The sequence below is a fragment of the Tamandua tetradactyla genome, chromosome 16, assembly GCF_023851605.1.
Source record: "Tamandua tetradactyla isolate mTamTet1 chromosome 16, mTamTet1.pri, whole genome shotgun sequence".
In the NCBI taxonomy this organism is placed as follows: domain Eukaryota; kingdom Metazoa; phylum Chordata; class Mammalia; order Pilosa; family Myrmecophagidae; genus Tamandua; species Tamandua tetradactyla.
This window is the reverse complement of record NC_135342.1, coordinates 25097858-25120308: the sequence shown is the minus strand read 5'-3', so window position 1 is coordinate 25120308 and position 22451 is coordinate 25097858. Positions and strand designations below refer to the sequence as shown.

The 22451-nt window shown below is 48.7% G+C and overlaps 3 protein-coding genes across 8 annotated transcripts in view; 1 reads left to right on the top strand and 2 right to left on the bottom strand.

The window, feature by feature from the left end:
• Positions 1 to 9512, bottom strand: part of SIRT2 (sirtuin 2) — a 21239-nt gene extending 11727 nt beyond the window's left edge. The window contains exons 1-4 of one of the 3 annotated variants that reach the window (XM_077131934.1): positions 8896 to 9038; positions 8089 to 8135; positions 4894 to 4942; positions 4560 to 4673 (exon numbers count right to left, since the gene is read on the bottom strand). In XM_077131934.1, the coding sequence (XP_076988049.1) occupies positions 4560 to 4673; positions 4894 to 4942; positions 8089 to 8135; positions 8896 to 8911 (226 nt within the window). In that variant the 5' untranslated portion in view covers positions 8912 to 9038. Of the gene's footprint in view, positions 1 to 4559; positions 4674 to 4893; positions 4943 to 7679; positions 7836 to 8088; positions 8136 to 8895 lie in introns of all 3 variants that reach the window. The other 2 variants (XM_077131935.1, XM_077131933.1) reach the window with 2 other exon arrangements.
• On the top strand, positions 8915 to 18372 carry NFKBIB (NFKB inhibitor beta). 3 transcript variants are annotated; one of them, XM_077131939.1, is made up of 6 exons: positions 8915 to 9133; positions 15448 to 15553; positions 15634 to 15967; positions 16956 to 17044; positions 17155 to 17418; positions 18219 to 18372. In XM_077131939.1, the coding sequence occupies exons 1-6, from the start codon at positions 9081 to 9083 to the stop codon at positions 18312 to 18314; spliced, it is 942 nt and encodes a 313-aa protein (XP_076988054.1). In that variant the 5' UTR covers positions 8915 to 9080; the 3' UTR covers positions 18315 to 18372. The 3 variants fall into 3 exon arrangements, with proteins under 3 accessions (XP_076988054.1, XP_076988055.1, XP_076988053.1); XM_077131940.1 differs by having other exon boundaries at positions 8916 to 9129; XM_077131938.1 differs by lacking the exon at positions 8915 to 9133 and adding an exon at positions 9244 to 9543.
• On the bottom strand, positions 18258 to 22451 carry CCER2 (coiled-coil glutamate rich protein 2). 2 transcript variants are annotated; one of them, XM_077131947.1, is made up of 6 exons: positions 20753 to 22451; positions 20456 to 20496; positions 20221 to 20308; positions 19397 to 19908; positions 18754 to 18801; positions 18258 to 18614 (listed from the first exon to the last, which is right to left on the bottom strand). In XM_077131947.1, the coding sequence occupies exons 1-6, from the start codon at positions 20808 to 20810 to the stop codon at positions 18609 to 18611; spliced, it is 753 nt and encodes a 250-aa protein (XP_076988062.1). In that variant the 5' UTR covers positions 20811 to 22451; the 3' UTR covers positions 18258 to 18608. The 2 variants fall into 2 exon arrangements, with proteins under 2 accessions (XP_076988062.1, XP_076988061.1); XM_077131946.1 differs by having other exon boundaries at positions 18323 to 18801.

Genomic DNA, 22451 nt, shown 5'->3' with positions numbered 1-22451 from the left:
GCCTTGTTTCTTGAAGATGAATGTATGCTATAGCTTTTATAATGTGACTGTGTGACTGTGAAAACCTTGTGTCTGATGCTTCCTTTATCAAGCGTACAGATAAGTAAAAAATATGGATAAAAAATAAACAAATAATAGGGGGAACAAAAGTTAAAATAAATTGTATAGATGGAACTATTAGTGGTCAATGGAAGGCAAAGGTAAGTGGTATGGTATGTATGAGTTTTTTCTTTTTTCTTTCTTTTGCTGGAGTGATGCAAATGCTAAAAAAAAAAGATCATGGTGATGAAGACACAACTATGTGATGATATTGTGAGCCACTGATTGTATACCATGTATGGAATGTTTGTATGTCAAGAATGTTTGTATGTTAAGTTTTACAATGAAAATATTAAAAGAAAAAAAATATGGTCCTAAAAATGCTCAAAGAACTGAAGGAAAACATGAATAAAGAACTAAAGAACATTAGGATAATGATAGATGAACACAAAGAGAATATCAATAATATCATGGTCAGGTTCATGTGTCAACTTGGCCAAGCAGTGGTACCTGTTTGTCTGGTTGGGCAAGTGCTGGCCTGTCTCTTGTGATGAGGACATTTCATAGAATTAAATCATAATCATGTCAGCTGCATCCACAGCTGATTCCATTCGTAATCAGCCAAGGGGAGTGTCTTCTGCAATAAGTGATGCTTAATCTAATCACTAGAAGCCTTTTAAGGATTCAGAAGAGACCGGCTCTCTTCCTGCTTCAGCCGGTGAGATTCTCCTATGGAGTTCGTCCAGACCCTCCATTAGAATCATCAGTTTCAAAGCCTGCCCTGTGGATTTTGGACTCTGTGTTCCCACAGTTATGTGAGACACTTTTATAAATTTTATATTTGTGAGTGTTTCCTGCTGATTCTGTTTCTCTAGAGAACCCTAAGTATTATAAATAAAAAGACAGAAATTATGAAAAGGAACCAAACAGAGCTAAAGACCACGGTAATAGAAAAAAAAAAAGATCCCTAGAGGGGTTCAACATAGATTGCAGTTGGTAAAAGAATCAATGAACTTGAAGATAAAGCAATAAATCATTCACTCTGTGGAGCAGAAATGAAAAAAAGAATGAAGAAAAGTGAACAGAGCCTAAGAGACCTGTAGGGCGCCATCAAGCATACCAATATCGCATTGTAGGAGCCCCCTAAGGAGAAGGAAGAGAGAATGGGGCAAAGAGAATATTTGAGATAGTCTTAGAAATAATGGCTGAAACTTCCCAAATTTAACAAGGGACATGAATATACACATCTAGATGCAGAACAAATTCCAAACTGGATAAATCCAAATAGACACACATCACAACATACTATAATCAGACTGTCAGATGCCAAAGATAAAGGGGGAATTCTAAAAGCTGGGAGAGAGAAGCAACATATCATGTACAAGGGAGCCTCAAAAAGATTAAGTGCTGATTTCGTCTTGGAAACCATGGAGGGAAGAAGGCACTGGGATGAAATATTTAAAGTGCTGAAAGGAAAATAAATGCCATCCAAAAAAATTCTATACCTGACAAAGCTGTCTTTAAAAAATGAGGGAGCAGTTAAAATGTTGACAGATAAAAAGAAACTGAGGGTTTTTCATCATTAGACTACAAGAAATGCTAAAGGGAGTTCTGAAGGTTGAAAGGAAAGGACAATAGACAATGGACTGAGGTCACATGAAGAAATAAAGATCTCTGGTAAAGATAATGACATGGGTAAATATAAATACCAGCACTATTGAATTTTTTGTTTTCAATCCCATATTTACTTCCTATGGGCTCGAAAAGGCAAATGCATAAAATCTAATGATAAATCAGTGGTTTCAGACTCATCATGTACAAATATGTAATTTGTGCCCAAACCACATAATGGTGGGGGGACGACTAGGTATAGGAATATAGTTTGTGTATACTATTGAAATTAAGCAGGTATCAGTACAAATAAAATGGTTATAGATTTAGGATGTTGAATATAACCCCCTGGTAGCTACAAAGAAAATATCAGAGAATAAGCAAACTTTTAGATAGAGAAATTAGGGTACAGGTTGTGGGGAGGCGGGGCAGGGGGAATGGGAAGTTCCCATCATGTGTGTAGGGCTTCTGGTTGGGGTGCTGGGAAAGTTCTAGTAATGGAAGGAGGTGAGGATACTGCGACACAGGGAGCGGGATTGTGATTAATCCCACTGAATGGTGTGCTTGGCAGTGGTTGAGACGGGAAAGTTTATATTATATATATGTTTCTACAGTTTTAAAAAAAGAGCACCTAAAGAGATCATGACAATTAAATGTAATACATGATTCTAGATGGGATCTAATAATGGAGAAAAGGCTGAAAAGGACATTAATAGGACACAGGAAAAAATTGGAATAGAGACCGTAAGCTTTATGTCCATGTTAAACTGCTTGAACTTTGTAATTGCCCTTAAGGTAGTGACATAAGTGAATGCCCTTGTTCTTAGGAAATGTACATGCAGTACTAAGAAGCACAATGTAAACAATCCACAGTGTTCAGAAAATGGATTGATAGGTGGATAGACAGACAGAGATGGATAGATGGAGACAGAAAAATATGACAAAACGTTAAAACTGGTGGATGTGGGTGTCAGGGGAATAGAGGTATATTTGAATTCTCTGTGGGGGTTGGTATTATTTTTGTAACTATCCTATATGTTTGAAAGTATTTCAAAATAAAAAGTTTAGAGAGAAAAATAAACAAAAAACAAAACCACACATGATATCTCAATGAGAAGGGGAGGAGACAGGAGCTCCCTAGGAAGCGCTGCAGGAATTATTCCTGTTTCCACCACATGATAGACATTCCTTCATTGTATTACTTTCCTCTGTAATCAAACACACACCAGCCACTAACGCCTGGTAAGTCCCACATTAAGACCACAGACTTGCCACTCTGAGCACACCCCAATGAACAGGGGCATGGTTGAGGGCTCTGGGGCCAACACCCAGCATTCAGATTCTGACTCCCAGGGATAGGACCTTAGCTCATCTCACCACTCAGGACTTAAGTTTCCTGTTCTGTAAAATGGGCATAATTACAGTACTGACCCAGTGCTGGTGAGAACAGACTGAATTAATGCGCGTAAAGATTAGAACAGTGACCTGTACCAAGCCAACACTAGGTACGTATTTGCTGTTTTCCTTTGAGTTCCTTTGTTTCCCAAGTCTCACCAGTTTTTATAAAAGAGAGTGGGGAGATGTGGAAGGGGGGTAATCGTTTCATAAGCACGGCTGGCTGTGCAGAAATAGCCGCTGGCTGGCAGGCCGCGCTACTGTGTGACACTTTGACACCTGCCCATCAGCCGGTGAACAGACACAAGCCCAGATGCCCTGGGAACTGGGAAGCATGAACAAGGAAGGATAGCAGAGGTGATGAAGGTCAAGGCCTGCTGCAGCCTCAGCCCTGGGCTTCGTATCTGGGGGGCCATCAGATCAAGCCTGGTGGGACCCCAGCAGCAGATGCCTGGGCGGGAGAATGTGCTCTGCCTTCTGGTGACCTGGGATCAAATCCTGACTCTGCCACATGCAAGCTATGTGACCCTGTACCATGTCACAACTGCTCTGTGCCTCAGTTTCCTCCTCTGTTCAGATCACTCCTGTAATGACTTCACAGGTATGTAAAGATCAAACGAGAAGACGCCTGTTAAGTGCTTAGCTCGGTGGCTGGCACATGGTGAGGGCTCAGTGAACTTCTATTACTTATTATTATCCCCACTTGGGAACCCCACAAGTCAATTACCCCAAAGCCCAGGGGCAGCGGGAAGGAGGGAACAAATGCATTTATTTGGGGCATGCATTTATTTGGGGTCTGCCCAGGTCAAAGCATGGGTGCAGACAGCTGCCAGCCTGCCCCGGGACAGGGAGATGGCAGCAGCTGGAGGACAGGGAAACTGGGGGAGGTGACTTCAACAAAAGGCTGTTCAGGACCCTCAAAGTGTCGATTTTTCCATCTGAGGACTTTCAAGGGCCTGGTTTCTCAGACTTTGGTGACCTTAAGTCACCAAAGGTTTCATGCCTGAAATGAGATATCTGTAATAACCATCACAGCAAACGCTTACACAGATCTCATGACATTCTAGGCCCCGTCCTAAGCAGTTTACTGCTGTACTAACTTATTTAACCCTGATAAGCCTACGAGGCAGATACTATTATTATCCTCATTCTATGACATGGGCCTGCCTGGTCTATCAGAGACTTCATGATTGACTCAGAGCCAGGTATGTGACCCAAACTGGGCCAATGGGAGTCATTCTCTGCTCTTTGGCTTGAACCACTGGGAATGAGGTGCTCTCTTTCCACCACAGCTGCTGGCCTGCTGGAGCTCTCATTGGAGCTGCCAAGACCTATCATTAGCCCAACACAGAAAAAAAGCAGAGTCAAGAGACAGAGTTAGTTTCTTAGCAACAACATGGAAGCACCTGGATTTCAGGCATGCCTAAAGCTGACCAACACACTCCTTTTTAAATTCAGGTGGGCCTGAAAAATCACCGGTAGGGGTGGAAGCCAAAAGCAGGCAGGGGACTCACAGCGCTCGCTCTGCATGTAGCGGGTCACCCCTTCCAGAGTGAGCTCATCCAGCCGTCGCTCCTTCTCAGTGCCCAGGCCCAGTGTCTGGGAGAAGAAATTCCGCAGGAAGTCCACTGACCAAAAAGAAGAGGTATTCCGGCGGGGCGGGCATTTAGTCAGAGTGCACAGTTGTCCTGAGAACCCCTGCCCCAGCCCTGGGATGCCCTGGGCTCCCCACAACTAAAGTCGTGATGGCCAGCCTGGCCAGGCCTGTTGTTACATACTTTGAATGTCACCCCCCGGTGGAGGTGAGGGGGTGGCACCCAGACCCCTGCCCCCCCAGGAGATACTCACTCTCTGCTTCTCCTCCAGTCGCTCCTTCTTCAGTGTCTGAACCTGACTCCTGGAAGGGGTGGGATGAGGTGGCCAGGCCAAGAGGAGGGTCAGGGAAGGAGACAGGAGGGTAGGGGTGACATCCAGGTTTGGGGAGAAGCTCTGGCTGGGGAGGTGGTCCTCAGGAGGTGAGGGGTGATGCAAGGACAGTGCTGGGGTCAGCATGCAGGCTCTGGGTGGGAAACCTGACCCTGTAGCTCCCTAGTGTATAACTGTGGGCCAGTGGCGTCACGTTTCTGGGTCTCCGTGTGTCTTGTCTCTGAAATGGAGCCCGCCTCAGTGTGGCCAAAAAGAGGGTATGAGCTGACATGGGTGAGGGGCTTAGACCAGCATCCTGGGGGTTAACTGCTTGGGAAATGCTTTGTGGTCATCACCTGCCCCGGTCCTTGCCTCTGTCCTATGTCTGGCCTTCAAGTCAACCTCACCAAAGTCACAGGCCTGTCCTCACCCTGCTGGCCCTGTCACCCTCCTCCTTGAAGCCCTAGATAGCCTCCACTTCTGACCCTTCCCTCTCCTTTATTGACCCCTCCCCTCAGCTCCCAAATAGCTGATCTTTGAGACTCCATCCTGGGCCCTCTTTGCTTTCTTTTCCCCTGCCCACCCCACCCCCATCCCCAGACCACCGCTCTCACCCACACCCATGGCCTAAGCTTAGACACTGAGGACGCCCACCTCTTTGTCTTCAGATCCGGGGGTGCCCTGTGGCCTCCTGGACGCCTGTCTCTGGGTGACCCCCAGGGCCATCACTCCCATGTGTCCCAAACTAGCCTCCGTGTTTCCCCCAAGTCTGTTCCTCCTTTCGAGCCCCTTCTCAGGGCAGCCTCACCGGCCCCCAGGCTCCCCACTAGAATCCTGAGCCTCATCCTGAATGCCTCCCATGCCCTTGCTTTCCCATCACAGCTCATCAGCCCTGCAGATGTCCACTCAGGCTGAATACCCTCCAGCTGCTCCCCCTGTCCTTTCCCATCCAGGCCCTGCCCTGGCCTCCTTCCTGGGCTCTGGGGCTGATTCTCTGCCTCCCATCTACCCTCTCCTTCACAGGCCCTTCGTTGTTTCTCCAGTCTAAGCATCCAACCATGAACAGCTATGGAGTACCCACGATGTTAGCTCCAGGAGAGCAGGGACTTGTCTGCTGTGTTCATCCCTGAATCCCCAGCTCCTGGAACAGGGTCTGGCCTAGCAGAAGCTCTAGAACCATCCACCATTGGACGGGTTGCCTGCGGTCTATTAGCTCAGGGATGGGTTGTGGTCTGACTACCTCACTCTCCTGTTAAAAACCTATCGGACCATTCTCCCCTCCCCCCAACTCACTACCCTGGTTCTGAGCCTTTTTAATAGGACACCCCCACCCCCGTCCAACCATATTTTTACATTTTTATTGTTTTTTAAGATTACACAAGGTTGGCAAAAACATTGAACATTAGAAAATGCACAACTTGGGGTACTGCTTCTCACCCATTGTCCACCAAGATAACTATTAAGCTTCTAATATGAATTGCTCCAGATTTTTTCTCTGTAAATAAAACCTCATTATCTCTACTTTTCTGATATGAGGATAGCACCTTCTTTGGAATGAGAAATCTCCTAATTGCTCAGAACATGTCCCCCTCAACTAATGCCCACCTGTTCAATGACGACCCTACTTGTGCAGGACTGGTTACCTGGGCAGTTGTGAATATCCAGAAGTTCTGCCGATCAGTGTCTCTAGTCTTACCCCGTTAAAAAAATTCATAAGACTTGACCCCTTTCCCCCTCAAATGAATGTATTGGTGGTTAAAAACAAAACAAAAAAACAAAAACCTAATTATCTTCACAGAAATGGGTCCCACCCAGGCAGGCTGCTGCACTCTGCAGTTTTTCACAGAATTAACTCCTGCAGACCCACCTCGTTGGGTTAAGCAGCCATATAGGATTGCATTGTGTGGGTGTGCCAGCCTTCACTTAACCCATCCACTGACAGCCCTTTGGGCCATGTCCAGTTTTGCCCTATTCTAGACAACACTGCAATTTACATCCTTGTGTCTCTCTCTCTGGCACTGAGGGTCCCTTCTTAATAGTAAACCTTTTTCTCTGAGCCACAAGTGACAGTAGCCACACTCTGGAGCTAGGCGATGGAGAAACCCTGGCTTGACAGGAAGCTCTTCTACCCTCACTATCCCTCTGTTGGGCCTTCGTGAGGAACTGTGACACGGCCTCTGCACCGACCTACATCTGAAAAGCATTGGTAGCAGGCTGGGCTCCTTCAGGCTGTAGACAATGAGGCTCTGTGGGAGGATGGCAGGCCCTGTCCAGCTCGTGGGGCAGCCCTGCCTGCAGAGGAGGTGGAGGTGCTGGCTGACGCCCATAAGCTTCTGGAAGGCTGCCCTGACCACCTCCTGCTTAGCACCTATGAGGCAGGGGGCCGGGTGTCTTAGGTTTGGCGTCCCTATTCCTCTAGCCAAGGGATAGGGGACAAGTCGCTTTAACAACTCTCCCTCAAAATGGCAATGACAGGCCTTCCCCCCACAGGGATGTTGGGAAGATTAAATAAGACGATGTACCCAAAACACTAAGCAGAATATCTGCGACAGAGTAAGTACCCAATAAAAAAAATTTTTTTTTTTTTTTTACCATTCCCAGCCATCAAGCTACCCAATACTTTTCTGCCTCCAGGCTTTCCCTCTGCCTGGAACACCATTTCTCATCTTGTCCAGGAAAATTCCAAGTCACTCCTCACTTATTATATTGTGTCGATAACTCAGTCTTACCTAGATCCGTCTGTGGATTTCTCCAAGGAGGGGCCTGGGTGGTTTCTTCTGTGACCCCACAAAGTATATTCTGGCCCCCACAGCACCCTGAGCTACCTCCACAGTCACCCTGGAGGGTTGGTTTCTATCAGGGACCAAATCCCATGCTTGTCTCTTCTGGGCCCAGCACGAATGAGGTTCAGAAGGATTGGTGGGGAGGGGACAGAAAAGAGGTAAGCTTGGAAGGGCAGGCCTGGGACTGAGGCAGTATACCCTTCTTTGGCAGGCCCCACAATCTACCATCCCCCAGGACGCTGCACCTTGGGGTGGGACGAGGGATTGGGGCAGTGAGCTGAGAGCCTAGTGTGGGATAGTGGGAACAAATCCATCTCTCTCCTTCCCTCCAGTCCACCCTTTCCCCCCATCTCACCTGAGCCTCCTGCACCTTCCCTGTCTGGGTCTCCAGAGGGTCAGAGGCTGGGGGAGGAGGGGGAGCAGACGTGGTTACAGTGGAGGGAATGGTTAAGGTGGAATGAAAGGGTTCAAAGTGGGAGTGGGGGCTAGGAAGACCTAATTATACTAGTGAGGGGAGTGGTAAAAACCGAATAGAGGTAGGGAAGGGAAAAGCAGATCTTAAGGAGAAGCTGGAGAGGGGAAGGGTTTGGAGGAGAGAGAGGAGAAAGGAAGGGATAAAGGGTTTGGAGGAAGTCTCAGGAGTAGTTAGGAAAGCATAATAGTGTGTGTAGGGGCAGAGGGAAGTTTAGAAAGGAGGAGAGGAGATAGGAAGGGATACCCTGCTGGGAGCCGGGTTTGGAAGAGGAGGTGCCGGGATAGGGATGGGTGGTTGGTGGCAAGTTAAGGAGAGGCACAGGTACTTGAGGCAAGAGATAGAAGGGGACACCAGGGGATCCCCTGGCATCCTACAACCAGGTACCCTTAGCAACCAGGACGGCGGCAACCCACGTCCTTAGTAACGAGGGTCTTTAGCAACCGAAGTGCGAGAAACATGCGATTATTAGCAATTTGGGGCACTAGGCAAATGGGCCCTTAAAACTCTCGCGACCCAGACACTCATTAATCAAACACCACGGATCACTTAGCAACGGCCCCTCAAATCCCACTGCCCCCACGCTGCCCGATCTCCTGCCCCACCGCGCCTGCTCTCGGGCCCCGGGGCCTGCAGCCTGCTGTCAGGCCCCGACGCGGCCCGATCCTCCCACCCGGGCCCCTGACTCACGGTCCGGCTCGGCCATGGGCGCGGGACCGGGGCCCTCGGGGCTGTCACCGACCTCTCTGCCCCGTGACGGCACCGGAAACGGGAGGGGCAGTGAGGAGGCAAAGGACTACAACTCCCAGAAGCCACGACCACCGCATACGAGTGATTAGCACAACGCCGCGAGCGTTTCTCTTCGGATAAGGGAGATGAGAGGGCCGGACTACAAGTTCCAGAGGGCCTGGCGTCGGCAGCCATGTTGGTAAAGGGCGCCCGGAAAATGTGGGAATGGGTCGAAAGCTGTAGTACAATAGGACGTTCTGATTGGTCTTGGAGCGGAATGGGGCGGGGAGAGAGAGCTTTGACCCACTCTGATTGGGCAAAGTAGGGGGAGTGTTGGGGAATTCCCCGCAGGGCGGAAGGGTTAGGATCCAGGCAGAGCCCAGCAGTAGCCTGGCTGGGTGCCGCGGGGGACTCCGGAGGCTGCGGGGCTATGGCCGGGGTCGCGTGCCTGGGGAAAGCTGCAGACGCGGATGAGTGGTGTGACAGTGGTCTGGGCTCACTGGGCCCGGACGCAGCAGCCCCCGGAGGACCAGGGTTGGGTCCGGAGTTGGGCCCGGGGCTGTCGTGGGCTCCCCTCGTCTTCGGCTACGTCACTGAAGATGGGGACACGTGAGTGAATCTTAGACTCCCAAGTCTAGCCCAAAGATCAGTTTAACCTGATTCTCCTATGGTGTCTGATCCCGGCTCCCTAACCTCTTACCACTAAATCTGACCTCTAAGCCTTGACTTCCTGACCTCTAACCCCCAAGTCCTAACCTTTGATAACATCAATCTCTTACTCAACTTTGATTCTAACACATTTCTGACTCTCCTTTCTTGAATCTGATTCTCAGCTCCTGGAATCCACATCCCTTCCCATTGATCTGAAAACCGGATTTGAACGTTTTGACTCCAGTCCTGAGACGTTTGTTAGAACTCTGACTCCAGCTCCTCCTGATCTCCAACCTCCAAGATGATCTTTGATCCTTAGCTGGTGACTTATGAGCCTTATACTTTGATTTCTGAAAGTAATATTTGGCCTCTGTTTCTAAGATCCTGCCTTCTGAGCACTAATTTCAAATCTTACATTTAAAGAGAGAATATAGGGTCCCTGAGAACACGGATTCATCCCTTCAACAATTATTCATTGAACTGTTTGTTTTAGGCGCTGGAGTTAAAACAATGAAGACAATAGACAGATATATGACCTTGTGGAACATACATTCTAGTAGGGGTAGACAAATGGACAGAAGGAAAGACAGAAAGGAGAGAAAGAAAGACAGGAAGTAAGAGGCAGAGAGAGAAAAAGAAAGAGAGAGAGAGAGAGAGAGAGAAATGAAACAAATAGCAGGGAAGAAGAGCATTCCAGCAGAAGGAACCACAAGGGAGTGTACCTAGGGATTTTTGTCTGTTACATTTATTGCTTCCCCAGTGACCCAAACAATGCCTGATACTTGGTGGGCACTTCATAAATATTGATCTTATCAAAGAATCAGCTCTTGGTTTCATTAATTTTCTCTATTGTTTTAATGCTCTTTTGTTGATTTCTGTTCTCATTATTATTATTCTATTGGCTTACTTTGGATTTAATCAGCTCTTTTTCTAGTTTCTTAAAATATAAGCTGAGGCCATTGATTTGAGACTTTTCTTCTTTGCTATTATGGGCATATAACACTATATATTTCCTCCTATGTATTGCTTTAGCAAGATCTCACAAATTCTGATATGTTGTGTTCTCATTTTTATTCAATATTCTTTCTAGTTTCTCTTGATATCCTCTTTCACCCATGGATTATTTAAAAGTATGCCATTTCGTTTCCAAACATTTGGGAGATTTTCCAGCTATCTTTCTCATTTTTATTCAATATTCTTTCTAGTTTCTCTTGATATCCTCTTTCACCCATGGATTATTTAAAAGTATGTCATTTCGTTTCCAAACATTTGGGAGATTTTCCAGCTATCTTTCTCTTGAGTTTTTTTAATTCCATGTAGGCAGAGAATATATTTAGCATGAATTAAATCCTTTAAAATTTGTTGAGACTCAGAATGGCCCAGAATATGGTCTAGCTTGGTAATTGTTGTGTATGCACTTGAGAAGAATGTGTACATTGTGTTGTTACTGGGTGAAGTGTTCTCTAAATGTCAGTTAGGCCAAATTGGTTTATAGGGTTGTTGAAGTCGACTAATCCTTGCTAGTTTTCTGTCCACTCAGTCTACCAGTTATAGAGAGAGGAATATTGAATCCCCAAGTATAATTGGGCCTTTGTCTATTTCTTCTTTTAGTTTTCTCAGTTTTTGCTTTGTGTATTTTGAAGTTCTGTTATTAGGGGAACAAAGATTTAGATTGTTAAGTCTTCTTGTCTAATTGACCCCTTTACCATTATAAAATTACCTTCTTTAGCCTTGTAATAGTCTCTGCTTTGAAATCTACTTTGATATTAAATATTTATTTCAACTTTCTTTTGACTAGTGTAGCATGGAATATCTTTTTCATCATTTTATTTTTAACTTATTTGTGTCTTTATATTTAAAGGGCATTTCTTGTAGGCAACATATAGTTGGGTTTTGCTTTTTTATTCAATCTGACAATTCTGCCTTTTAATTAAGGTGTTTAAACACTTTAAATTTAATGTAAACTGTTGATATGGTTATGTTCAAATTGATCATCTTTCTGTTTCGTCCCACCGGTTCTATGTTTCCTGTTCCCTCTTTTTTCTGCTTTCTTCTGGAATACCTGAGTATTTTGTAACTCAACTTTATTTCCTTTGTTGGCTTTTTAGCTATAACTTTTTGTTGTTGTTGTTGTTATTTTAGTGGTTGCTTTAAGGCAGGGGATGCCATACTATGACCCGTAAGCAAAATCCAGCCAGCCTCCTGTATGGCTGTAAGCTAAGAATGGTTTTTACATTTTTTGTTGTTGTTTTCTGTTTTGTTTTTTTGGCATGGGCAAGCACCGGGAATCGGACCTGGGTTTCAGCATGGCAGGCAAGAACTCTGCCACTGCACCAGCATGGCCTGCCTGTTTTTCACATTTTTAAATGGCTAAAAAATATTCAGATATTTTGTGACGAGTGAAAATGATATGAAATTCAAATTTCAGTGTCTATCAATAAAGTTTTATTGGAACATAGCCATGCTCACTGATTTACATTTTATTTATAGCTGCCTTTGTGTCACAACAGCAGAGTTGAATAGTCAGGATAGAGACCATGTGGTTCAGAGAGCCTCAAATATTTGCTATCTGGACCGTTACAGAAAGTTTGCTGGGCAGGCCACGGTGGCTTAGCAGGCAGAGTTCTCGCCTGCCATGCCGGAGACCCAGGTTTGATTCCCTGTGCCTGCCCATGTCAAAAAAGGGAAAAAAAAGTTTGCCGACCCAGCCTTAGGGTTTATAGTATTCAAACCTAATTTATGATTTACCTTTGAGTGATATTATGCCATTTCATGCATAGTAAAGGCAACTTTCAGGAGTATATTTCCATTTTCTCTCTCCTGACAATTATATGTTTGTTGTCATACATTTTATTTATGCACACGTACTTATGCATACAAACAGAATGTCTTATATTCTTATTGTAGCGTAATAAAAACTTGGCTGGCGTTTGTCTCAAATTCCTGAGGAGGTACCCTGTGACTGTTTGGAATTTCCTGTGATAGGAACACCTTTTACTATTGATGATGGGCCCAGGACCATACCTGATAGATAGTCCATGTGCTAATGAGATGCCAGGGTGGGGCCAGCCACACCTGCAGTCTCAGGTAGAGGGACTGACACCAGAAAGCCAGCCATGTGAGTGGGGGATCAGGGCTTTGAGCCACATCGTATCAGCCCATATCAGCCTACTTCCCTGCCCTCTGGGAACCGAGGAGGGCTGCAGGTTGAGTTCAACCACATGGACATTGATTCTATCAATCATCTCTATATAATGAGACCCCATATGAATTCAAAACACTCAAAGCCATGAAGAGCTTCCGAGATTTTAAGACCTCACTGTGCCGGCAGGGCTATGTGTTCTGCCTCTGTATGGAGAGGACACGGAAGCCTTCATTTGAGACCCTCCCAGACCTCCCTCTGTACACCTCTTCTTTTGGCTTCTTCTTATTTGTATCCTTTTACAATTATAAATCTACAGTTGTGAATATAGCACTTTTTAGTAAATTAGGTGGGTCATTCTAGTGAATTATGAAACCTGAAGTCATGGTGGGAACCTCCAGATTTGTAGCCAGTTGGTCAGGAGTGTGGGTGGCCTGGGCCCTGGAACCTGCAACTGGTTCCTGAAGGGCCATCCGGAGGGTGGCACTGACCCTGTGGAGCCTGGCCTGACTCTGGGCAGAGTCAGAGTTGAATTGATTGAGCTACTGCAGTATTTGCAGTTGGGTATGAGAACAGTTTTCGTGAAACTTATACACTTACCCAGGTAGTTCCTGTTTTGAGTGCTCTTGTCTTTCCTTTGTGTAGATCCATATTTCCATTTGATATCATTTTCCTTTAACCATTTCTTGTATTATGGGTCTGCTGGGGATTTTTTTCTCCCCATTTTTTGTGTGTCTGAGAAGTCTTTATTTTGCCCTTGATTTTTTTTAATGTGTCTCCAGTCTCCCTACATATATCATAGGGAATTTTCTTCACAATTTTTTTTGGGGGGGAGGGGTGGTGCATGAACTGGGAATCAAACCTGGGTCTCCCATATGTTGGGCGAGAATTCTGTCACTGAACCACCGTGCATCCTTGCCCTTGATTTTGAAAGAGTTTCACTGGATAAAGAATTCCAGGTTAACAGTCTTTTTCTTTCAGTAGTTTAAAGAGATTGCTGCACTGTCTTCTCTCTTGCATTATTTCCTACGTAAACTTCTGTCCTCCATATCTTCTTCTGTACTTAAGATGCCATTTTTTTCTTCTGGCTGCCTTTGAGATTTTGTCTTTATCACTGGTTTAAAAAAATGTGATTTTAACACACCTTGATGTAGTTTTCTTCATGTTTCTTGTGCTTGGAGTCCACTGAACATCTTGGATCTGTGGATTCTTGGTTTTCATGAAATTTGAACTATTTTTTGGCCATTATTTCTTCAGATTTTTTTTTCTGTCTCTTCCTACTGTAGGGACTTCAGTTACAACTAGCCACTTGAAATTGTCCCTTAGCTCATTGATCCTCTTTTTATTTTTTTGGATTATTTTTCTCTGTATTTCATTCTAGATCATTTCTGTTGTTTGTCTTCTTTTTCCTGTAAAGTCTAATCCATTGTCAATCTTATCCAATGTATTTTAACTTCAGATGCTGTAGTTTTCATCTCTACACATTCAGTGTGAGCTTTTACTTTTATCTTCCATGCCTCTTCTTTACTTATTGAACATATGGAATACAATTTTTTTTTTTTTTTTTGCATGGGCAGGCACTGGGAATCGAACCCTGGTCTCTGGCATGGCAGGTGAGAACTCTACCTGCTGAGCCACCATGGCCTGCCCTGGAATGCAATTTTAATAACTGTTTTTGTTTGCTGCTTCTAACATCTGTGTCAATTTCATTTGACTGATTATTTTCATTATGGGCTGTGTTTTCTTCTTTCCATGCATGCCTGGTAATTTTTTATGGGGTGTCACATGTTAATTTTACCTTGTTAGGCACTGGGTATTTTTGTATTTCTATAATTACTCTTAGGTTTTGTTCTAGGATGCCATTAAGTTACTTGGAAGTAGTTTGACACTTTTGGGTTTTGCTTTTATGATTTTCTAGGTGGGTCTGGAGCAGTGCTCAGTCTAGGGCTAATTATTCCCCACTACTGAGTCAAGACCTTCCAAATGTTCTGCCCGATGACCTATGGCTTGTGAGTCTTTCTAATCTGCCTGGTATGAACAGGCACCATTCCCAGCTCTGTGTGAATGACAGGGACATTTTTCTGTCATCTATTTGGATAGGTTTATCTGCCCAGACTTGGGTAGCTTCCTCACGCACATGCAATGATAGTGCTCTGCTGAATACCCAAGAAGGACCCTCTGCAGCTCTCTGGAGTACTCTCTTTCTGCAGCTCTCTCCTTTCGATCCTCTGTCTTGCAAACTCTAGAGTGTTGGTCTCCCCAGACTTTCAGCTCCATCTTCTCCCCTCAGGCAATTTTCTAAACTCTGCCTAGTTGCTCTCCCTGTGCTGTGACTTGGAAACTCTAGGACAATAAGTTGTGGCAATCAATAGGCTCACCTCACTTGTTTCCCATCTCTCATCTATCACTGTCATTCATTGTGTGATATTCAGTGTTCTTTAAAAACTGTTTCATATATTTTGTATGATTTTTTTTAGCTGTTTCAGATGGGAGAGAATCTGGTTCATGTTACTTCATCTTGGCCGGAAGCAAAAGCCCCGCTTAATAAACATTGATTCGACACATTTGTTGAATTGATGCTACCCTCTGACCTTCCCAGATACTTGACAACTGGCTCCAGAACTGTGTTCACAATGCCTAGTACACAGTAGGCACTCCATCTTTGCTGAATGAAGGCATGCCATTGCCTCTGCCCACTGACCCCTGCCTCTTGTCCTCAGGGCTCTGCACTTGGCAGTGATCCATCAACATGAGCCCTTCCTGGATTTCCTCCTGAGCTTCGCAGCTGGCACTGAGTACCTGGACCTACAAAATGATCTGGGCCAGGTGAGCTACCACGGGCCAGTAAAGGGTGTGGTGCTGGGGTACTCAGTGCAACCCCTGATCCCTGGCTTCTACTCCCACAGACAGCTCTACACCTGGCAGCCATCCTGGGAGAGGCATCCGCAGTGGAGAAATTGTACGCGGCCGGTGCTGGGTTGCGGATGGCGGAACGCAAGGGCCAAACGGCGCTGCATCTGGCCTGCCGCATGGGGGCGCACGCCTGCGCACGGGCGCTGCTGCAGCCCCGTCCCCGGCACCTCCGGGGAGCCGTCGACACCTGCCGTGCTGAGGCCCGCGACCACACCCCTGACCCTGACCTAGCTCCTGCTGCCTTGTACCCTGAACCTGACTCGGAGAAGGAAGAGGAGGAGCGTGAGGAGGACTGGAAGCTTCAGCTGGAGGCTGAAAACTATGAGGGTGAGGGTCCTCAGTGACTTGGAAGGACTCAGGCTCCCTGGCAGGGCAGAGCACCTGGCTCTGGGCTCCGTTTCCCTTACTCAAGACCCAACCCCTTGGGAAAGAAATCCTAGGCTTCGGGGATCCAGGCATTGGGAAGAAGGTTCCACCCTGGCCCCAGATTATTGAGAACTGGACAGGCAGGTTCCAGGACCCCTACCTGGAGGTCCCAGACTACTTAGGACTAAGACCTGTCACCCATAAGCCCAGAGTTGCTAGGAACCAGTTATGGGGATCCAGGCTCGCCACCTCAATGTGCAACCCACTGAGGACTCTTACCCCCACCTACCCCCTACAAGCTACAGGGCCCATCCTCCCAGCACTGAGGAATTAAAAATCCAGCCCCTTTGTGAAACTGTGGCATCCCAGGATCCCTGAGATAAGTCCTCGGGTTCACAGACAGCCATCCTCAGCCCAGCCTCCTGGAACAAAAGGCCCCGTTTCCCCAAAAGGTCTTGGTATTTGAGTTGCAGGACCCCCAAGTAGAAGCCCACTGGCCTGGATCCGGCCCCTCTGTCCACAGATGGACTGAGATTACCCAGGACCCAGTCCTCAGGGCCCAACCCCTCCCCAAGGTCACAGGCCCTTCACCTATTCAAAACTCAGGTCGTTTGTGAAATAAAACCAGAGGCTTAGGTGTCCTGGCCCCATGATCCAGGGCTGAAAAACCCACTCAGGATCCAGACCTCCCATCCAAAGACCCCAAACTCTTCACCCACAGACCCCAGACACCCCACAGCCGAGGCACTGGGACCTGGCTGCTGGCCCAGACCACCTGAGACTTCAGCACTCGGGACCCAGATGCCTCTTTGGCTACCCAGGAACTCAGGAGCCAGACCCCAAACGCGCTTACCTGCAGGCCACAAGGGCCTCCCTGATAGGTTGTGGCTTTTGGAGTCCGGAACCCTCCCTCACCACCATTGCCTGACCACAGTCACTCTGTCCCCAGGCCACACTCCACTACATGTGGCCGTCATCCACAAAGATGCTGAGATGATCCGGCTGCTCCGGGAGGCCGGAGCTGACCTCAACAAACCGGTGAGCTGCCCTACAGGAGAGAGGGGGGTGTCCTCAGAATGGGGCAGGGCCTCCAAACCCTGTTCCTCCTCTCCTCTTGCCTTCTGACCTCTCTCCTGCACCCCTGCCAGGAGCCCACATGTGGCCGGAGCCCCCTGCACTTGGCGGTGGAGGCACAAGCTGCTGATGTGCTGGAGCTTCTCCTGAGAGGGGGAGCAGACCCTGCTGCCCGCATGTACGGTGGCCGCACCCCACTGGGGAGTGCCTCGCTCCGGCCCAACCCTATACTCGCCCGTCTCCTCCGTGCACATGGAGCCCCCGAGGATGAGGATGACAAGCCTGCTCCCTGCAGCAGCAGCAGCAACAGCAGTGACAGTGACAGCGGGGATGAGGGCGTGAGTCAGGGCGAGACCGGGTGGCCCAGCTGGAGAAGGGGGAGTCAGGGTAGATTGGTGGGAAGGGAGAAAAGAGAAATTCGGCAGGGCATGGAGACCTACCCTGGGCTGCCATGGTTGGAGAACTCAGGCAGTAGTGCAGGTGACATTGGCAGCAGTCAGGCGAGATATGGGTAGGGGTGGCTGGAAGAATCTGGGCAGTGATTATCGAAAAATGAAGACAGTGGCAGAAGTAGAACTCAGGCAAAGATGGGGCAAAAGACCACACAGTCACTAGTAAACTTCGGCAAGGGTGGGTGGCAGCACAGGGAGTGAGTTTTGAGGAACAAGGGTTGGAGAACTCGTGCTGTGGGAAGATGAGCTTAGGCAGCAGCGATTTGAAAACTGCCAGCGATGATGGGGAAAGATGTTCAGTGGTGAGGAGAGGTTTAGCTGAGAACTTGCAGGGCAGAGACACTACCTTGGGTAGGAGAAAATGTTTAATGGGGGAGGGGGGGTTGAGGAATTTGAGTAAAAGCAGAGGGAAGGGGTGGAGGATAGGGCTCAAACAGCACTGGTCGTTGAAAGCTAGAAAGCAGCAGGGATAGAACTCAAGCTGCATTGGTGGGAGAACTTGGGTAGTAGAAGATATCACCTTGAAAATGGTGGTTTGAGAACTGGGAGCAGGGAAGTTGACCTAGAAGCAGGGAAACTCTGACTTCAGGGAAAAGACCCAGTTCTTAGGGTGGGGTAGAAGAACTTGGGCAGCGGGCAAGATGGCAGCTGCCTGAGCCCCTCTACCTGGTCCCCTCTACCCCCAGGATGAATATGATGACATCGTGGTCCACAGTGCCCAGAGCATAAACCAGCTACCTCCCACCCCAACCTCAAATCTTCCCCCTGAAGACCTCATCTAATTTGTTTAATTATTAATATAATTTCCAATCTAATAAAAGAACATTTCTGACAACCAGAGACTAGGCTGAAGTCCCCTTCCCAGCCTTCCTATTTCTGGGTCCCTCTCCCTCCAAAATCTAGTGCAACATGATAAGCGTTGGTGGTTTTCTTTGTGCTTTATTCACTTGGAGGGGATACAGCTGGAGTAGGTGTTGGGTGGGAGGTTTCCATTTCCTGAGTCAGGTATGACCCTGGGCCCCCTACGTAGCTCAGACTTGTCTCCTCAGGCCTGGATCCATGGCACACCCTTCTCCCTACTCCTGCCATTGGGGGGGGGGTACCAAGTGAGGAGGGAGCTTGTGGAGTCAACAGTCCTAAGCCATAGTGTTGGGAAGGAGGAGGACATGAGGTCAGGGGTCAGCCCTCCCTCCTGAGCTCCTCTCCAAGGATCTCTGTCACCTTCTTCAGCTCATTTCTTATGTGTTCCAGCTGTTCCACATCATGTTCCTAGTGGGATAAAAATGGGGTGGTCAGCACCCACTTTGAAAGGCAGACCGCCTCAACTGTTGCCCATGAACATGGGCCATGCTATTTCTCACAGTGGCAGCCAGCAGGGGCCTTCCTAAACACATGGACCTGCAATGACGATTGTACTGACTTGTCATAACTCTGAAGAGTCATGCTGGCCAACATAACCCAGTATCGAGGTCTGTGTTGACTGCCATGGCCCATTTGTGATGTGGTGGCCATTTGGTTACTGCTACCTACGTGACCCAGCAGTGGTGGTCATCTATACCCCAGTGAACCAGGCATGGTGATCACTATTTGGGGTGGCTCATTATGCACGAGCAACATGGCTAATTTGGATGTTTCTGTCAATAATGGTGAACATCTTGGTTACTATAATCTTGGTATGGAGGCCTTGCTTGGATTTTGCCATCTCTCTGGTGACAGTCTTGGTTACTATGATTAATTCAAAATCCATTTATGGTCTCATATTCATAGCTATTTGGGTGTAACACCACTGGCCATCTGGTTGACCCCAATCCCTCATTGCCTTAGCGTGATGGCAGGTAGATGCTGCCTTCCCTCCTCCACTCACCTCCCTCTCAGCAGCTTCTTCCTTCTCCTCCTCCTTGGGTCCAGCTTCTGGCTGGTGGTGGTGGTGGTGCAGGGACTCCTTGTGCCTCTCTCCTCCATCCCTCCCTGCCCCCCGCCACAGGCTGCGGCCCCCATCTAGCACCTGCACACCCTTTTCCTCTGCCTCAAAATGGGCTGTCTCCTCATCACTGGCCTTCTCTGCCACCCGCTTCTGGAGACCCTCTCCACCCTCTTGTTGCTGCTTCCAAAAATCCTCGAAGGCCTCCACAAGCTCCCTCCTCCTCTTTTCCTCCTCATCCTGGAGGAGCTGGCTGTGGAGCTGCTCATGGATAGCCTGTTCCTGCACCTCAGACTTGTGGGTCCTCTCTGTTGCCTCTTCCTCTTCCTCCTCTTCCTTGTCCCTCACTTCCTGGCTGGACCTTGTCTTCCCAGCCTCCTGCTTCTTGAAATTCCCAACCATTGGGCCTTTCCCCTTAGCAGGCATACAGTTGTAGGGCTCTGTCTCACACATCTCTGGCAGAAAGAGAAGTTACTCTCTGTGTATCAAGTCAGGAAACTGAGACCCAGAGGAATTCTGGGACCTGCCCGAGGTCTCAGAGGGACTGCCCAGAACTGGGACTGGAGGGTCAGGATCTGGGGACCCAGGCTCTGTCAGGCTGAGAATGCCTGGCAGGACCGTGCTAGCCCATGGGAGGCCCTCAGGGAATGAGAAGAGGATACCCCTTCCTCCAGGCAGCCCGGGGCAGGACATGTCACTATTGGACCAATTTTAGGCAGAACCCTGGCAGGGGTGGGAGCTTGGGAGAGGAACCCAGCTCTCCTTACCTTTGTGGAGGAGAGCCGTGCAGGGCCCTCTCTGAGCCTGGCCCAGTATCAGCACCTCTGTGACCACCTCTGCCAGACAGCGAGTCAGCTGGTGGGGTAAGGGGTAAGGGGTAAGGGTCAGAGTGGAGGTTGAGGGCAGGGAAGATGTGGGGAGATGAAGCTCATGGAGGAGGCTGGGCGAGGAGGGCCAGGACATGGGTGGGATGGGGCAGGGCAAGGGCTTTACACTCCTCACCTCCTCCTTGGAGGGTTTCAGGGCCAGGGGAGCGGCGGTTGCTGTAGAAGAAGGACATGGTGGGCACCAGGGGTTTGGCAACCCCAGGAGTTGTTCCCAATACTGATCCCAGCTCCAGGAACATCCAGGCACCCATACATCTCAACCCCCCTGCCAGATGCACCATCCCGACTCTGGGGGTTGGCCCCGTGGAGTCTCTAGTCCAATTCTGCAGGGTGCACCGTCCCCGTCCCCAGTGAACTTAGTCCCTGTGCCCCGGGCTGGACGCCAAGGTCCCTCCCTGATGCTCACACGTACCTGCCCCCAGCAGCAGCAGCAGCGGCAACAGTGAGGAAGTGGGCCCGTGGCGCAGCATGGTAGAGCGTCCTGACTCTGGGTCCTCAGCGCTGTGCGGATCCCGCTGGGTAGCTCCTTATAATCCACACCTGTGGCCCCTCGGGGGAGGAAGTGACGCCACCACTGCCCTCTCCCCGCTGTGGGAGACGACAGCTGCAGGGCGGTGACCTGCCTGAGACCCTCAATTATTCATGGGGATCCTCGCCCTGCACCCGCTGCCCCTCCAGGCCGCCGGCCATGAGTGCCAGCAAGGAGGGTGGAGGTTTCTCTACCCAGAGGAATGGGCTTGGATCCAGTTCAACAGCCCCATGTGGAGGCAGACCTGGGTTTAAATCACCTCCAGGACAACCTCAGGCAACTCTTTTCCCTCCTGGGCCTCAGTTTCCTCATATGGAGAGTGGGCCTCAGAAGCCTACTTCTTCAGAGGCAGAAGTGGGGTTCTGGCCCGAGTCCCAGCCCCACCCCTTCCCGGCTATGGAGCCCTGGGACAGGCGCTTGACTTCCCCAAGACTGGTTTCCTCCTTTATTAAATGGGACTGATGACAATTCCACAGCTTGGCAGTGATGAGGATTAAATGAATTTCTGTGTGGATTCATGCTTAAGGCAGTGCCTGGCACTGGGAACTGCAGAGTTCCAAGCACCTTCGTTCATTCTAGTAATTTTTATTGAGCACATTCTATCTGCCAGGCCCTTCTCTTCACCCCAAGGCTGCAGCAGGAAACAAATGGACAAACACCCCAGCCCTTCAGGAGTGAACCTTCGAAGAGGGGGAGACACAGTACTCAAATGCATACATGTTATGAAGGGAGAAGAGGCACTGGCTGCCAAGCCTGAGCCTGGGGTAGAAAGCAAGAGAAAGGGTTCTCATTGCACAAGGAAGTCCTCTCTGAGGCGGTGACCTGGGCTCAGGCTTGACTGGTCAAAGGAAGGCAATCACAGAAGATCCAGGGAAGGATTAGGGTTAGGTAAGGGTAGCCCAAGAGTGGAGCCAGCAAGTGCCAAGGCCTGGGTCAGGACAGAGTTTGGAGCTGGAACACCAAGGAAGGCCGGGGGTAGGACAAGACTGAAGAGGCAGGGCAGGGGAAGACTGCATGGGGCCTCAGGGATGTTGGCCTTTCCCCTGAGGGAAATGGAGCCACAGGAGAGCTCTGAGCAGGGAGACCAGGGAAGAGGCTGCTGCAAAGGTACAAATGGGAGAGAGTGGTGGGGAGGGTCAGGGTGGGGGCTGTGGAGGGGAAGGAAGTGGGCAGATTTTGGAAATATGTTGAAGATGGAGGTGCCAGGATTTGCTGATGGACTGGATGTGGTTGTGTGAGGAAAGAGAAGTCGAGGATGACTTGGAGGGTTGTGGCCTGCTGGGAAATGACTCCATTTATTAAGGTGGGGATGCCTAGGGGCAGAGTCAGTTCAGGCAAAGTGTCAGAGTTATCCTGATAACTCTGATACTTTGCTTGCTGAGTTTGTGATCCTATCAGGCCCCTACCTGGAGCAGGGGAAGGGGAGCCTGGGAGAGAAGGAGGGGTTGAGGGGACAGGATGAAGCTAGGGTGAGATAGAGGTGACTCTGTGCTGCCTTGTCCTCGAGGTGGGAGAGAGGACTCGTAAACAAGCTCCTTTGGTGGCCCTGAAGCCATCCTCCATGTCCTCTGGGGGTCTGGAC

What these genes read in the sequence shown, in the direction of transcription:
- NFKBIB (XM_077131938.1), top strand. Translation starts at nt 9,365, where the DNA reads ATGGCCGGGGTCGCGTGCCTGGGGAAAGCTGCAGACGCGGATGAGTGG. An exon ending in TACAAAATGATCTGGGCCAG is followed by an intron (nt 15,554 to 15,633) that starts GTGAGCTACCAC and finishes CTACTCCCACAG; the next exon opens with ACAGCTCTACACCTGGCAGC. An exon ending in GGAGGCTGAAAACTATGAGG is followed by an intron (nt 15,968 to 16,955) that starts GTGAGGGTCCTC and finishes CTCTGTCCCCAG; the next exon opens with GCCACACTCCACTACATGTG.
- CCER2 (XM_077131946.1), bottom strand. Translation starts at nt 20,810, where the DNA reads ATGCTGCGCCACGGGCCCACTTCCTCACTGTTGCCGCTGCTGCTGCTG. An exon ending in GCTGCTGCTGCTGGGGGCAG is followed by an intron (nt 20,497 to 20,752) that starts GTACGTGTGAGC and finishes CTTCTTCTACAG; the next exon opens with CAACCGCCGCTCCCCTGGCC. An exon ending in AAGAAGCTGCTGAGAGGGAG is followed by an intron (nt 18,802 to 19,396) that starts GTGAGTGGAGGA and finishes TTATCCCACTAG; the next exon opens with GAACATGATGTGGAACAGCT.